This window comes from Phacochoerus africanus, chromosome 1, assembly GCF_016906955.1.
Source record: "Phacochoerus africanus isolate WHEZ1 chromosome 1, ROS_Pafr_v1, whole genome shotgun sequence".
Classification (NCBI taxonomy): Eukaryota; Metazoa; Chordata; class Mammalia; order Artiodactyla; family Suidae; genus Phacochoerus; species Phacochoerus africanus.
Genome location: NC_062544.1, coordinates 145,992,908 through 146,009,132, shown reverse-complemented (window position 1 = coordinate 146,009,132; position 16,225 = coordinate 145,992,908). Strand labels below are relative to the sequence as shown.

General features: G+C 42.0%; 1 protein-coding gene across 5 annotated transcripts in view; it reads right to left on the bottom strand.

Annotated features, from left to right (window-relative positions):
- Nucleotides 1-13,176, bottom strand: part of THUMPD3 (THUMP domain containing 3) — a 28,806-nt gene extending 15,630 nt beyond the window's left edge. For 2 of the 5 annotated variants that reach the window (XR_007134898.1, XM_047779947.1), the window contains exons 1-3: nt 13,104-13,176; nt 11,345-11,632; nt 10,223-10,300 (exon numbers count right to left, since the gene is read on the bottom strand). Coding sequence is in view for 4 of the 5 variants with exons in the window: in XM_047779947.1 (XP_047635903.1) it covers nt 10,223-10,300; nt 11,345-11,599 (333 nt within the window). In the remaining variant the exon portion in view is untranslated. The other 3 variants (XM_047779964.1, XM_047779954.1, XM_047779973.1) reach the window with 3 other exon arrangements.
- Nucleotides 13,177-16,225: the final 3,049 nt, after the last annotated feature.

Sequence of the window (16,225 nt, the reverse complement as noted above, 5' to 3'; positions counted from 1 at the left end):
GAAACTCCCCCCAGTTTAAATTCTTTAAAAAGCCCAAATAACCTGACTCCTGCCTCACTTCAGGATCATTCTCTTCCTCGATTTCTACCTTTGCTTGGAAGATATTTGCTTCACATGGTCTCTTTGCATTGCTGGTTCCCTTCTCACTACTTAACAGCAATTTAAAAGGCATATCCTCTGAGATATCTGCTCTAGTTTAAGCACTTTTTTTTTTTCTCTTTTTAGGGCCACACCTGTTCCCAGGCTATGGGAGTTCCTGTTGTGGCGCGGCAGAAATGAATCTGACTAGAAACCATGAGGTTGTGGGTTTGATCCCTGGCCTTGCTCAGTGGGTTGAGGACCTGGCATTGCTGTGAGCTGTGGTGTAGGCTGGCAGCTGTAGCTGTGATTTGACCCCTAGAGATCCAATTGGAGCTGTAGCCACCGGCCTACACCACAGCTCACAGCAACACCAGATCCTTAACCTACTTAGTGAGGCCAGGGATCGAACCTTCGTCCTCATGGATACTAGCCAGATTCGTTTCCCAAGCCACAATGGGAACTCACATCATTCTTTTCTCCATTTCTTTTCTTTACAGAACTCAGCATTATCTAAAGTTATTAGGTTTATGTACTGTTCACTATCAAGGCTCCTCCCAAAAGCTAAGTGCAGGGTGTAATGTACTTATCTGTCCTGACCATTGCTGTAAACCACACAGAGAGCCTTGTCTGGTGTACAAAAAGTGTTCAATAAACAGCTACAGAATGACATGTTGTTAAATGTTTAAATGTGGTACAGAGCTGTGGTGTCCAATTCAGCAGGCACTAATCACATCGGCTACTGAAATTTATTTTTGTCTTTTTAGGGGCTCACTTGCTGCATATGGAGGTTCCCAGGCTAGGGGTCCAATCGGAGCTGTAGCCGCTGGCCTATACCACAGACAAGCCAGATCTGAGCCACGTCTGTGACCCACACCACAGCTCATGGCAATGCCAGATCCTTAACCCACTGAGCAAGGCTGAGAATCGAACCTGTGTCCTCATGGATACTAGTAAGATTCCATTCCGCTGAGCCACAACAAGAACCCCATGAAATTTAAAAGATTTAAAATTAAATGCTCAGTTTCTCAGTCACGTTAGCCACACTTCACATATTAATGCTAGTGGCTAAGATGGTGGACAGTGTGAACATACACATTTTCCTCAGAGAGTTCTGCTGCAGAGTACTGGTGTGGACAGTATGTGGTAATGAAAATCCAAGTAGAAAGAAACTGGTATTGACAGATGGAAGTGAGACTTGAAATGGAAGTGAGTGAAGGCTCTAATACTACTTGAAACCTGATGAAATAATGGTAATTTCAGGTTTGGCAAATTCAATTCTATTTACAAATAATTTCCACATAAAGGGCATCTATAGCACTTGTAGGTTTAACAGGGTGGAGCTACTTCCTTTCTTCAAAAACCATTCTAAAAGAAAAGAACCATAGAAATGCCAACTCTATCCTAACAAAACCTACACAGTATCTGTGATCTAGAACCATTAACATATGAATTCTAACATAAGAATTCTCAAGTGCAGTGAAGATCAAGCAGAGGGCAGGAAGACAAGAGAGGGAGAGTGCCAACAGATCTCAGAGAGTAGAGCGCAGTCTGCAAAGCAAGAGCAAATCAACTCCCCTCTGGAACAGCAGGGATTTACATGCACCGAGCAGGAAACTGCCTGGACCCCATCTGCCAGGGGGAAAATGGAGGCCAAACAAGGAAGTTCACAGACATGCTCTATTTGCTGGAAATAGAGGAGAGTTGAGGAGAGATATTTCCACATTGTGAATAACCCTAAAGCTGCTGCACCCTTTGAGCTAGGGAGCCATAATGGTTATAAGAACTCATTAAAATTTTTAATTTTTACTTATTGTTTTTAATTTTTTATTTATTTTGCTTTTTAGGGCCACACTTGCATCATATGAAGAACTCTAGAGGTTGAATTGGAGCTGTAGCGGCCAGCCTATGTTACAGCCACAGCAACCTGGGATCCAAGCTCAATCTGCGACCTATAACACAGCTCACGGCAATGCTGGATCCTTAACCCACTGAGCGAGGCCAGGGATCAAACCCACATCCTCACAGATCATAGTCGGGCTCGTTAACTGCTGAGCCACAAAGGGAACTCCCTTATTTATTTGCATTTTATTTTTGTCTTTTTAGGGCTGCATCCACAGCCTGTGTAAGTTCCCAGGCTAGGGGCTGAAGCGGAGCTATAGCTGTCAGCCTACACCACAGCCACAGCAGTGCCAGATCCTAGTGGTGTCTGTGACCTACACCACAACTCACAGCAATGCCGGATCCTTAACCACTGAGCCAGGACAGGGATTAAACACACATCCTCATGGATACTAGTCGGGTTCCTTATAGCTGAGCCATGATGGAAACTTCCAAGAACTCATTAAATTTTATGGAAATTATACAATAAAGAGATTTTTAAAAAGAAGGCAGAGAAGGACTCATTCACCTACAACCTTTTGTCAGAAGGAACTTCCCACTAAAAAAGGGGGATTTCTTGCTGGCCTCAAACAGTTCCTGAACCTCCTATAAATAGTAGGCCCAAGAGGCACTCCCTCATTCAAAGACAAGCAATTATCTAAAGTTATCAGGATAAGATTTACATAAACAGAAAAAGGAGGAAAGGGACAGAAAAACAAATTAAGAAAAAAAAAAGAAGTGACCAGAAGGACACTGCCAGAGCCACTCAAAAATGCAATCAATTATGTTTACATGACATCAAAAAATGAAATAAGGACATACTTTTGCAGAATAAGAGCTCAAGGAGTTCCAATTGTGGCTAAGAGGCAACAAACCTGACTAGTATCCATGAAGACATGGGCTGTGAGCTATGGTGTAGATCACAGACACGGCTCAGTCCAATTTGACCCCTAGCCTGGGAACTTCCATATGCCATGGGTGCGGCCCTCAAAAGACCAAAAAAAAAAAAGGAAAGAAAAAAACTCAAGGCAGAGATATAACAGTAGAAGAAAAAAGATGGAGGAGCCATCAGAAGATGAAACAGGAGCTTATAGAGTTCAAATAAAAAGGGGAATAAAAAAACAAAACCATTGGAGTTCCTGCTGTGGCACAGCAGGTTAAGGAAGGATCCAACATTGTCTCTGCCATGGTATGGGTTCAATCCCTACCCCAGTGCAGTGGATTGAGGTTCCAGAGTTGCTACAGCTGCAGCTCAGATTCAGTCACTGGCCTGGGAACTTCCATATACCATGAGTGTGGTCATTAAAAAAAAAAAAAATAGAAAAAGAAAACTTTCAAGAAATGTGAATTTCTGTAGAGAATGAAATGTCTTACCCAGGAAATTATCAAGGAGACATAGCCTGGTGTACTTGTAAGATTTCAAAGATTAAAAAAAAAAATCTGGGAGTTCCCGTCGTGGCGCAGTGGTTAACGAATCCGACTAGGAACCATGAGGTTGCGGGTTCGGTCCCTGCCCTTGCTCAGTGGGTTAACGATCCGGCGTTGCCGTGAGCTGTGGTGTAGGTTGCAGATGCGGCTCGGATCCCGCGTTGCTGTGGCTCTGGCGTAGGCCGGTGGCTACAGCTCCGATTGGACCCCTAGCCTGGGAACCTCCATATGCCGCGGGAGCGGCCCAAGAAATGGCAAAAAGACAAAAAAAAAAAAAAAAATCTGGAGTCCCCATCATGGTGCAGCGGAAACTAATCCGACTAGGAACCATAAGGTTCTGGGTTTGATCCCTGGCCTTGCTCAGTGGGTTAAGGATCCAGGAGCTGTGATGTAGGTCGAAGATGTACCTCAGATCCTGTGTTGCTGTGGTTGTGGTATAGGCCAGCAGCTATAGCTCTGATTCAACCCCTAGCCTGGGAACCTCCACATGTCGTGGGTGCAGCCTTAAAAAAAAAAACAAAAAAACAAAAAAAATTAGGACATCAAGTAAAAATAACAAGAAAGCAAGCAACAAATAAGGGGGAAGATAACAGGATGGCTTCAGGATTTTCCATGGCAACATTTCATGCTTGAAGAGAATGAACATTGTTTATGACATTCTTAAGGAAGGAAAGTGTGACTCCAAATTTTAAACTTAAACTATTAATCAAATATAAATGTGGGAGTTCCTATCATGGCTAAGCAGAAATGAATCTGACCAGTAACCACGAGGATGCAGGCTTGATACCCGGCCTCACTCAATGGGTTAAGGATCCGGTGTTGCTGTGAGCTGTAGTGTAGGTCACAGACAAAGCTTGGATGGTGCGTTGCTGTGGCTTTGGCATAGGCTGGTGGCTACAGCTCTGATTTGACCTCTAGCCTGGGAACTTCCATATACCATAGGTGCAACCCTCAAAAGACAAAAAATAAAAATTAAAAAATTAAAAATGCGAATGACACATTTCTGAACTTGTGCCATTCAAGAGACAAAAACTGTAACTAAAGGACAGGGAGTTGTGCCTATCATCAATTTAACTGTAGGACTAAAAAAACAAATATAGGGATTATGGCTGCAAAGCAAAAAGTAAATGTTATAAATGGGCACATAGTTGAAGGGTAAAGGTAACAGAAACAGGAAGTAATTTAGGCACACTTATATCCTCTTTTTTTACACTCTGAGGTCAAAGGATAAAAATTAAACCTTATGTGTTTTTTTTTTTTCTCACAGTTTTGGGGGGACCACACCTGTGGCATGTGGAAGTTTCTGGGCCAGGGACTGAACCCCACCACAGCAGTGATCTGAGCCCAGCAGTGACAATGCCCCTGCACCACCTGGGAACTCCTAAGGCTGATTTTTTTAAAGACGTATATTTAAAGGATTTAAAGGTATATGATGAGTCAACACTAAGAAAAATTATAGGGAGTTTCCATTGTGGCTCAGCGGAAACAATCTGACTAGTATCCATGAGGATGCAGGTTCGATCCCTGGCCTTGTTCAGTGGGTTGGGGATCTGGCACTGCTGGGGAGCTGTGGTGTAGGTCGCAGACATGGCTCAGATCCTGCATGGCTGTGGCTGTGGCTGGCAGCTGCAGCTCTTATTAGACCCCTAGCCTGGGAACTTTCATATGCTGCTTGTGTGGCCCTAAAAAGGAAAAAAAAATAAAATTATAAAACTGGAAAGTGAGGAGTTCCTTGGTGGCTCAATAGGTTAAGGATATGGTGTTGTCACTGCTGTGGCATGGATTCGATTCCTAGCATGAGAACTTCCAAATGTCATGGGTGTGGCAAAAACAAAACAAAAAACAAAAAACTGGAAGGTCTAAGGGAAGGAGAGAAAATACGCCATTTTTTTCTTTGGCCATGCCTGCAGCATGCGTTAAGTTCCCAGACCAAGAACTGAATCTAAGCCATAGGTGTAATTAGAACTACAGCAGTGACAATGTCAGATCCTTAACTCAGTGAGCCACAAGGGAACTCCAAAAATATGCCAATCTCATCACTGCTCTTAGAGATTCACAAAATACTGTGTAAATAGTATATACTACGTTGTATTTACAAAAGGTAACAGCTAGAATAGATAAGATAAAAAAAGAAAATTAAAAAAAAAGATAACAGCTAGAGAACAAATATAAACCCTCCAAATATTTTAAAATGCATGCATGTGGAAAAAGCAAAGACAACATATATAACAAGCTTTTAAAGAGAAAGAAAAAGAAAGCAGCATATATGTAACATAAATGTGACAGAACCAAGGCCAAACATTTCTGTCATATCAATGTGATAAACTTATCCAGCAGAGGAGTGCCCATTGTGGCTCAGCGGTCAATGAATCCGACTAGGAACCATGAGGTTGCAGGTTCGATCCCTGGCCTTGCTCAGTGGGTTAAGGATCTGGTGTTGCCATGAGCTGTGGTCTAGGTCACAGGCACGGATTCAATCTGGCATTGCTATAGCTGTGGCTTAGGCTGGCAGCTGTTGCTTTGATTAGGCCCCTAGCCTGGGAACCTACATATGCTGCAGGTACAGCCAAAAAAACCAAACCAAACCAAACAAAACAACAAAAAAAGACCCTCAGACTGAAAATGTATAGAAATGTATATAGGATGTTCACTAGGCTACTATAATAGCAAGAGTGTGGAAAATCCTAATGTCCTAAAATGGAACTGATTAAACTGTGACGCAGTCAAATCCAACAATGACACTGGCAGGATTTCCAAGATAAATAACAAAAAACACAGCACAGAACAGTATGTAAGATATACCTCTATTTGTGTAAATATGTCAATAAAATACACATATTAAAGAAATATCTCTAAAGGTGATCTAAGAAATTGGTAATAGCTGTTGTCTCCAAGGAGGGAAATGCATAGTATGGGAAGAGAGGAATCTCTCTCGTCACTGTATTTCTTTTCAGTCTTTACAATTTTGCTCTAAGCGCTTGTATAAACTAGTTAAAAAAATTTTTTTAAATCACAGATACTAGCCTGTTTTTATACTTAATAAAAAGGCTAATAAAATTCATATCATTTGAATATTTAAAAATAAAAGAACCCATTAGAATGATCAAATTAACAGGCTTTTATAAGACATGGGAAAATATAATGCAACAAAGAATACAACTGATGGAAAACAGAATGAAAATTAGAAGCAAATGTTTAAAAACAAGGTTTTACTGAGCGCTTGTTGCAGTTTAAGACCACAAAGTGGAGTTCCCGTTGTGGCGCAGTGGTTAACGAATCCGAGTAGGAACCATGAGGTTGCGGGTTCGGTCCCTGCCCTTGCTCAGTGGGTTAACGATCCGGCGTTGCCGTGAGCTGTGGTGTAGGTTGCAGATGCGGCTCGGATCCCGAGTTGCTGTGGCTCTGGCATAGGCTGGTGGCTACAGCTCCGATTGGACCCCTAGCCTGGGAACCTCCATATGCCGCAGGAGCGGCCCAAGAAATAGCAACAACAACAACAACAGAAAGACAAAAAAGACAAAAGACAAAAAAAAAAAAAAAAGACCACAAAGTGATGGGCTTAACAATTTTTCTTAATTTTTCATGGTCAAATACAAGAGAAGTTGCCATTGTTGGGATCTGAAAATCTGCCTTAATCCTTGCTCGTCTTCTTCTGGGACTTCCACCAGCAACCTCTTTTGCAGTTACTTACAAGACAGCTCTGAAAACCTGGTTCATACAGAACTATTTCATAGAATCAAATTCACCTCCAATTAGAGAAATCAAAAACACTCAAAACAATACAAACTCAAGGATGGCAAAAACATAGAAACGGAAGAAAATATTAATAATTCCCTAGGGATTCCCACTATACCTCAGTGGGTTAAAGATCTGGCACAGCATACCTTTGGCGTAGGTCACAGATGTGGCTCGGATTCAGTCCCTGGCCCAGGAATTTCCATGTGCTGTGGGTGCAGCTGAAAAAGGAAAACGAACAAACAAACCTTATTAGGCTGGAGGCAAGAATTTAAGATGAAAACTTACAGTTTTTAAAAATACCTGTTAACAGGAGTTCCTGTTGTAGTGCATCGGAAACGAATCAGACTAGGAACCATGACATTGCGGGTTTGATCCCTGGCCTCGCTCAGTGGGTTAAGGATCAGGCACTGCCGTGAGCTGTGGTATAAGTCACAGATGAGGCTCAGATCTGGCATTGCTGTGGCTCAGGTGTAGGCCGGCAGCAACAGCTCCAATTAGACCCCTATCCTGGGAACCTCAAGAACCTCCATATGCCGTGGGTGTGGCTCTAAAATGAGAAAAAAACTAAAAATTAAAAAATAAAAAAATTAAAATACCTGTTAACATGTATTCATTTATAGAACTCACTATTAAAATTTTGAAATCCTTAATAGCAAAAATTGAGAGTAGCCTGTTATTTACCAGTTTTATACATGATTTGGTTGGCAATGCCTATCTGAAGGCTTAAGGGCTATAACACTACTGTTGAAAGTTACATTTTTAGTTAATAAAATCATCATCTATTTTCAATCTAAATTTTTTTTTGGGGGGGGGGTCTTTTTATGGCCACACCTGTGGCCTATGGAAGTTCCTGGGCTAGGGGCTGAATCAGAGTTGCTGGCCTACGCCACAGTCACAACACCACCAGATCTGAGCCACATCTGTTTGTGGCAACTCTGGATCCTTAACCCACTGAGTGAAGCCAGAGATCGAACCTATATCCTCACAGACATTATGTCAAGTTCTCAACCTGATGAGCCGCAAAAGGAACTTCCTCAGTCTAAATTCTTTTAGGTCTGTTTTTTTCCCCAGGTTGTAGGTTCATAGCACTTTGGCTGGTTTCTGAATAATGTTTTGGAAATTAATCTGTTGCCAATAAATAAAAATTAGAGTATTAGGTAGCATTATCATAATTTTTTAAAAAGATCATTTCTAATATAGGCAATAGAACAGAAAAAGGTTTTCAAACATTTGATGCTGGAAACCAGACCAAAAAAGCAATGTGGAAAAATACTAAAGCCTCACTGAGATCTATTTTTGGCCTTCATCTTAGGTAGCACCTTAATATTTACGAATCAGATACTAAATACAAGTTGGGGACAAAGCTGGTGCCTAACAACTGAAAGAGTATTTAGATATTACTTTGGCTTTATTTCAAAAAAACAAGTTACAGAAGAAAGCAGGACAAAAGCAGAATGGTGAGAGAAAGTGCTATTTGTAGATGACATAAACTGTCACTTGCTCTTTGGTTCACAGCCTGGAAGCAATTCTATTTTGAAACTATATATATCAGCAAAGCTCATCTAAAGTGTCTTTATCTTTTGTAAGAAAGTCAAACAATCTGCTCTATTTCTTATAAGTTTTTGTTTTTTTTTTTTAAATTTTATTTTATTATTATTATTATTTTGCCTGAGCCTGAGGCATCTGGAAGTTCCTGGGCCAGGGATCAAACACGCACTGCAGCAGTGACCTGAGCTGCTGCAGTGACAATGCTGGGTCTTTAACCCACTGCACCACAAAAGAACTCAAATTTCTTATAAGTTTTTATGTTTTTCAATATTTTTTATTTCTTTATCTTGTTAGTCTTTCATCTTTTGTAAAAATGGGGTACAATTAACATACTTTCAACTCAGGGGTACCAAATAATGATTTGGTACAATATACACTGCAAAATGATCACCACAATAAGTCTAGTTACTATCAGTTACCGTAGTTAAAAAGTGTTTTCTTTTTTGGCCATACACAAAACACCTGGCACATTGAAGCTTCTGGGCCAGGGATCGAAACTGAACTGAAGATGTGATCTACATCACAGCTGTGGCTACGCCGGATCTTTAACACATTGCAAAGAGCCAGGGATTAAATCTGCCCCTCAGCAGCAACCAGAGCCACTGCAGACACAAATGCTGGATCCTTAACCCACTGCACCACAGCAGGAACTCCAAAAAAGTTTTTTTCTTATGATGAGAGCTTTTAGGATCTACTCTCTTAGCAACTTGAAAATATGCAATAATTATTATTAACTACAGTTACCATGCTTTACATTACACCCCCAGGACTTAATTATCTTATAACTGGAAGTCTGTAGTTATTGACTCTCTTCACTCATTTTACCCATTCCCTACCCCCTGCAAAAAAATATATATATATATATATATTTTTTGTCTTTTTGCCATTTCTAGGGCCGCACCCGTGGCATATGGAGTTTCCCAGGCTAGGGATCCAATCGGAGCTGTAGCCGCCGGCCTACACCAGAGCCACAGCAATGCGGGATCCAAGCCGCGTCTGCAACCTACATCACAGCTCACAGCAACACCGGATCCCCAACCCGCTGAGCAAGGCGAGGGATCGAACCCACAACCTCATGGTTCCTAGTCAGATTTGTTAACGACTGCGCCACAACGGGAACTCCAAAAATGATCTTTAAAAATAATTTTCAGGGCATTCCTGTTGTGGCTCAGCAGTAATGAACCCAATCAGTATCCATGAAGACTCAGGTTTGACCCCTGGTCTCGTTCAGTGGGTTAAGGATCCAGCATTGCTGGACTGGCTGTGGTGTAGGCCAGTGTCTACAGCTCCAAATTGACTCCTACCCTGGGAACTTCCATATACCAAGAGTGCAGCCCTAAAAAGAAAAAAAAGGAAAAAACGAAACAAAACAAAAAAAACTTTTGGGATGAACTATGAACAAATTTCTGGATTTTACTGTAAAAGCCTATCAGTATTCTATATTTTAAAAATAGCAGTAATGCTAAATGATAACACAAAATGAGAAAAGTGGAAATAATCTCTTTGAGAGGATGGCTGAAAATCAGGTACTACATTTGGGATAACTCACCTTTGTTTCTTTGAACTGGTAATCCTTAAATTCTTGAACAACCACAAATAAGTTATCAACTGATCTCAGACAATGAACCTGGGAGGGAAAAAAAATGTTAGAAACAAATTCCTGAGAAAGCTTTTGAAGCACATTAACCATCAACATTTAAATATAAAAATTAGGTGTAAAGGTTTTAAAGCAGCTAATATCTATAATTTGTATTTAAAAATTTCCCATCTCCCCAGTCTCCTTTTTTTTTTTTTTTTTGGTCACCCATCTGTTTCTTTCTCCCTAGAGAAAAGGAAAAAGGACAGATGGAAGAATAGAAGCTTGAAGTGCTGTGTGGGCAACCCGGATTTAGGGAAGCCAAAGATGAAGACAGTCAAGTGGGGCTTTATAATACCCTCATAGCTCCCTAGGGTACATTGTGTAGGGTCTGAACTCTACCTCTGTGGTTATTAGCTAAGCAACACTGCATAATTACTTAGTCCTAAGCCTGATCATTAATGAGGATAATGGTAGTGCCCATCTTCATAAAGCCGCTTAGGTTAAATAAAACATTCAATGAAAAATACTTGCTTACCAATTCAACCCACAAATATGTACTGTGTGTCTATCATATGCCAGATACTACGAGCTTGGAAGATATTGACCAAAAAACCCCCACAGAACCCAGAAAACAATCCCTGCCCTCATGTTACTTATGCGGTAATGAGAAACACCTTAGGTTTCACTCTAGTGGGATGGCAGTTTGCTGACCTTCACTTCTCACACTAAGTGATTCCTAATTACTTTTAAGCAAGAATAAATTTGACACAAATGAAGCTTTTATGCTGCACCACTGAGGTCTAAGCTTCAGCTAGATGCTGAAGTAAATTCCAAGATGTGTAGCAGATACTAAGAATTTCTTCACAAGTCACAGAAGATTCTTTGTGGCAAATTCATCCTCAGGAAATATTAGGATCACTTCTACAAAAGAGAGCAAACCTACTAATCAAACTCACAAATCAGTACCCAATGGCAAACATAGTAATACTTTAAAAATACCTGATTTGGGGCAGAGCAGAGAAAAGCAAAACTAGAAAGCAACCATAAAACGATCTATTTAGAAAATTATTTTAAATATTGCTTCATTCAAACCTGAGCCAGACTTTCCACTGAAATGTCAAAATATATCTTGCCCCGGTCTTTGCTGATTTTGCATGATGATCCCAATTTCTCTCTCACTTCATCTGCAGCTGTTTGCTCAAAACCAGTAGGCACAGTGGCTCCAACAGTGACTCGGAGATGCTCGGACTCACTTTTGGGGCCACTTTCGGTCACTTGTGTAGAGCTCTGGTTCTCAAGAAGATTCACATCCAGGAGTGGGTTAGTGGACTCTTGAACATCAGACATACTGGCAGTGCTTCCAAGATCCTGAATATAATCCTTCCAAAAGTAGTACAGATAAAGAAATCATGCCCAAACATTATCACCTCTTATTTCAACTACAATTAAAAATATTTTCAGAGTTCCCATTGTGACACAGTGGAAATGAATCCGACTAGTAACCGTGAGGATGCAGGTTCCACCCCTGGCCTTGCTCAGTGGGTTAAGGATCTGGCATTGCCATGAGCTGGGATGTAGGTAGCAGATGCGGCTCAGATCTGGTGCTGCTGTGGCTGTGGTGTAGGCAGGCAGCTGCAGCTCTGATTCAGCCCCTAGCCTGGGAACTTCCATATGCCGCAGGTGCGACCCTAAAAAGATTAAAAAAAAAATTAATAAACAAGCAATGTAGATACTATGGAAGAAAAAGAGACAGTATTTTCACAGCATGCAATGTTTGGTTTGGGAGCACCTAGCTTGATAACAGCCATCACATAAATAAAAGTTAATCCCAAAACAGAAGCTGCTAGAGCACATTCAAAAATACTTTGCTGCAGGTGCAGCCCTAGAAAAGGCAAAAAGACAAAAAACAAACAAACAAAAAAATACTTTGGCATATAGTCCTGTTTCAGGAAGCAGTTAGGAACATGGGGCTTTGGGATTTCAGACCAAGGTTTGAATTCTTGCCCTCACCATTCAAAGGCCGAATGACTAAAAAAAGTTTATTCTCCAATGCCTCAATTTCCTCACCTGCCAAATGAGAACCGAATAATGACTCTCTCTGGCAGCTGTTGAAAGACTTAAGTGGGAATAGCATACTGCTATTGAGCATACTGATTAAGGATGTCAATTTTTCTCCTTGAAGTGGTTATTCATGCATTTTAAAATGATCAAAAAAGAGTACCTACTATCTAGTGACAACAAATATTTGAATGTCTAGGATAGTCCAGGCCCTGGGATCCAAAGATGGGCATCAAGAGAGATGTGAACAGTAAGCCAAATTTCCTTTACCTGAGCATTTGGTAGGATAAGGGACGAGGTGGAGTATAAGGGTCTAGAAAGCTGGGAGTGGAGATCAAAAGCTCTCAACAGATGTTCAAAGATTTTGTGAATCAAAACAACTTAACTAGGCGCAGAGTACCTACACTGTCCTTGTTCTGAATCTGGGACAGGACACGGTGTCTAACACAAATAACATTCAGTGCCCGCCATTAAGGAGCGCACAATCAGTGATACGACTTCTATCTTCCAAATAAGGCAGATGAAGCTCACGGAAAGACCTACCAAGATCAGAGAGCTAACCAGTAGCGCCGGCTGGAATGAAACCCACGTTTCCCGACTCCCACCCCCAGGGCCCAAATCACAGGAAACCAGGGGAGCTGATGAAACCCAGTGAAAAGGAGTGAGAAGGGCTCCGCCGTGGATCGGGCTGAAGTGCACCCGTCGACAGCCAGGGTCTCAAGAGGACGGTTGACTCTCCCTCCCAAGGGTCACTGGTACCCTACCCGGCCACTCCCACCCACCGCTCGTTTACCAGCCGCCTGCGCTGACCCTTCCGGCTCCGGGACCACGCTGCCCGACGCGCTCAGGTCACGCCGCCGGAAACTGCCTCGGCGCCCCGGAAACGGAAGTCGAGTGGCACGGCCATAGCGGCACCAACCTGGGGGCGGGCTCTGGTGCAGGTCGGGAGGAAGAGCGTATGTTTGCAGGGTGGCCTTGGGTAGGTGGTGGTCCGCTCCTGCAGTTGGGGGCAGGACTCCCTGCAGGCAGAATCTGGAACGCCGTTGGCCTCGTCGTCAGTTGTGGTAGTGGTCGATGTTAGTGTTTATCCCGCTGGTTCCGAGTAAGCGCTTCACACACGTAAATTCATTTGTTCCAGCAACTTTCAAGCAGGGGCCACGCTGTTTTAAAGCCGGCGAAACTGAGTCTCACAGAGGCTAAATGTTTTTGCCCCCAAGTCACATGTTACCTAACGTATGTTACTATTGTTTACTTAGTATTTTTCTTTAAATACTTGAGGAAGGTTAACTGCCAAGAATTTTAAAAGAGAATTTTATTTAAGCCAAACTGAGGATTATAACCCTGGAAGGAGATTTCTCTGAAAACCCTGAGAATCGTTTTGCCTCGGAAGGCATAGCCATATACGTTTTTTGTCTTGTTTTTGTTTGTCTTTTTTGGGGCCGTACCCACCGGCATATGGAAGTTCCCAGGCCGGGGATGGAATTGGAGCTACAGCTGCCGGTCTACACCACAGCCACAGCAACGCCAGATGCAAGTTGAGTCCTCAACCTGCACCACAGTTTATGGCAGCATCGGATCCTTAACCCACAGAGTGAGGCCAGAAATTGAACCTGAATCTTCGTGGATACTAGTCGGGATCTTTAACCACTCAGTCACGATGGGGTGGGGGGAGTCTTGTCATATATGTTTTTTAGACAAGGAATCATACATCAAAATGACATACTGATATTTTTTATAAAGTTCACCAAGGATACATAGTCCAGGTAAGCAACAAGTCACCATAACCTCTTTCAGAGATGAGAAAGTACACTATTCTTTTAAGAAGTTACATTGCTGGGGTTAGAAGGAAAAAAAAATTGATCTTTGCGGTGAGCAGGCACTTCCATCTTTGAGTAGCTCTGGTTAATGTGTAAAGCACATGAGCGAGGGAGGAGGCCAAACAGAGAATTTTGCCTTTAATTTTTTCCTTGTCCTGCCTTAAAATATAAATTTTATTTCGTCATACATATCTTCAACTTAAATTATTTTAGAAGGGCACTTTTACAGTTCAACAATGTAAAGATAACCCAGTTTAAAAATGGGCAGAGGCTTGAATATTTCTCTAAAGATGATACACATATGGTAAATAATCACGTGGAACGATGATCAGTATCACTAGTAATTAGGAAAATGCAAAGTAAAGCTACGGTAAAATACCTATTTGGTTAAAAGTTTTTTTCTTTTTTCTTTTTTTTTTTTTGTGGTCTTTTTAGGGCCATACCTGTGGCGCATGGAGGTTCCCAGGCGAGGGTTCAAATCAGAGCTGTAGTCCCTGGTCTACACCACAGTCACAGCAATGCCAGATCTGAGCCTCATCTGCCACCTACACCACAATTCACGGCAATGCTGGGTCCTTAACCCACTGAGTGAGGCCAGGGATTGAACCCACCTCCTCATGGATACTAGTCAGATTTGTTTCTGCTAAGCCACAACAGGAACTCCTAAAAGTTTTTTTCAAAATAGGCAGTTCCAAGTTTCAGTAAGAATGTGGTGGATTGGAGACTTAGGCATTGCTGGTGGGAATGAAAAATGGTACAGCCACTTTGGAGAACAGTTTGTACTTCCCTCAAAAAAGTTGAAGAGTATTGTCGACAAAAAAAAAAAAAAGAGTTCCCGTCGTGGCGCAGTGGTTAACGAATCCGAGTAGGAGCCGTGAGGTTGAGGGTTCGGTCCCTGCCCTTGCTCAGTGGGTTAACGATCCGGGGTTGCCGTGAGCTGTGGTGTAGATCTCAGACGCGGCTCGGATCCTGCGTTGTTGTGGCTCTGGCATAGGCTGGGGGCTACAGCTCCAATTCAACCCCTAGCCTTGGAACCTCCATATGCCGCGGGAGTGGCCCAAAGAAATAGCAAAAAGACAAAAAAAAAAAAAGAGTATTGTCATATGACTCAGCATTTCTCCTGGTAGGTATACCCAAGAGAACTGAAAGCAGATGTTCAAACAAATACTTAGACATGAATGTGCCTAGCAGCATTGGAATTAATCCTAATGTCCTTAGCTGATGAATAGATAAACAAAAGTGGTATATCCACCACACAATCATACAATACAGTATTATTTGGTCATTAAAAAAGTGAAGTACTGAAGCATGCTACAACATGGACGAGCCTTGAAAACATGCAAAGTGAAAAAAAGTCCATAAAGACCACATATGTGATTCCTTTTGTATGAAATGTCTATAATGGGCAAATTATATAGAGACAGATTTGTGGTTCAGAGCTGGGGGAATGAGGTGGGGGGATGATAGCCAAAGGGTATGGATGGGGTTTATTTTTTGGAGTGTTGAGAATGTCCTGGAATTAGATGGTAGTGATGGTTGTACCACATTGTGACTATACTACGAAACACTGAGTGGTACAGTTTAAGACATTTAAATTGGTAAATTTTACCTCAAAGGAAACTTTTGGTCTCATTGGTAACTCATCTTGCAGTTTCCTCATATGCAAAATGATAAGAGATTTTGTAAGATTTCAGTGAGATTAACATGTTACCAGGCATATAATTAAAATAGATGGTGCCCTTAAAAATAAATACAGTGGGAGTTCCCGTCGTGGCACAGCGGTTAACAAATCCGACTAGGAACCATGAGGTTGCAGGTTCTATCCCTGGCCTTGCTCAGTGGGTTAAGGATCCAGCATTGCCATGAGCTGTGGTGTAGGTTGCAGACTCGACTCGGATCCCGCATTGCTATGGCTCTGGCGTAGGCCTGTGGCTACAGCTCCAGTTCAACCCCTAGCCTGGGAACCTCCATATGCCTCGGGAGTGGCCCTGGAAATGGCAAAAAGACAAAAATAAATAAATAAATAAATACAGTGGAGGGAGTTCCCGTCTCTTGGTGCAGTGGAAATGAATCTGACTAGGAACCATGAGGTTTCAGG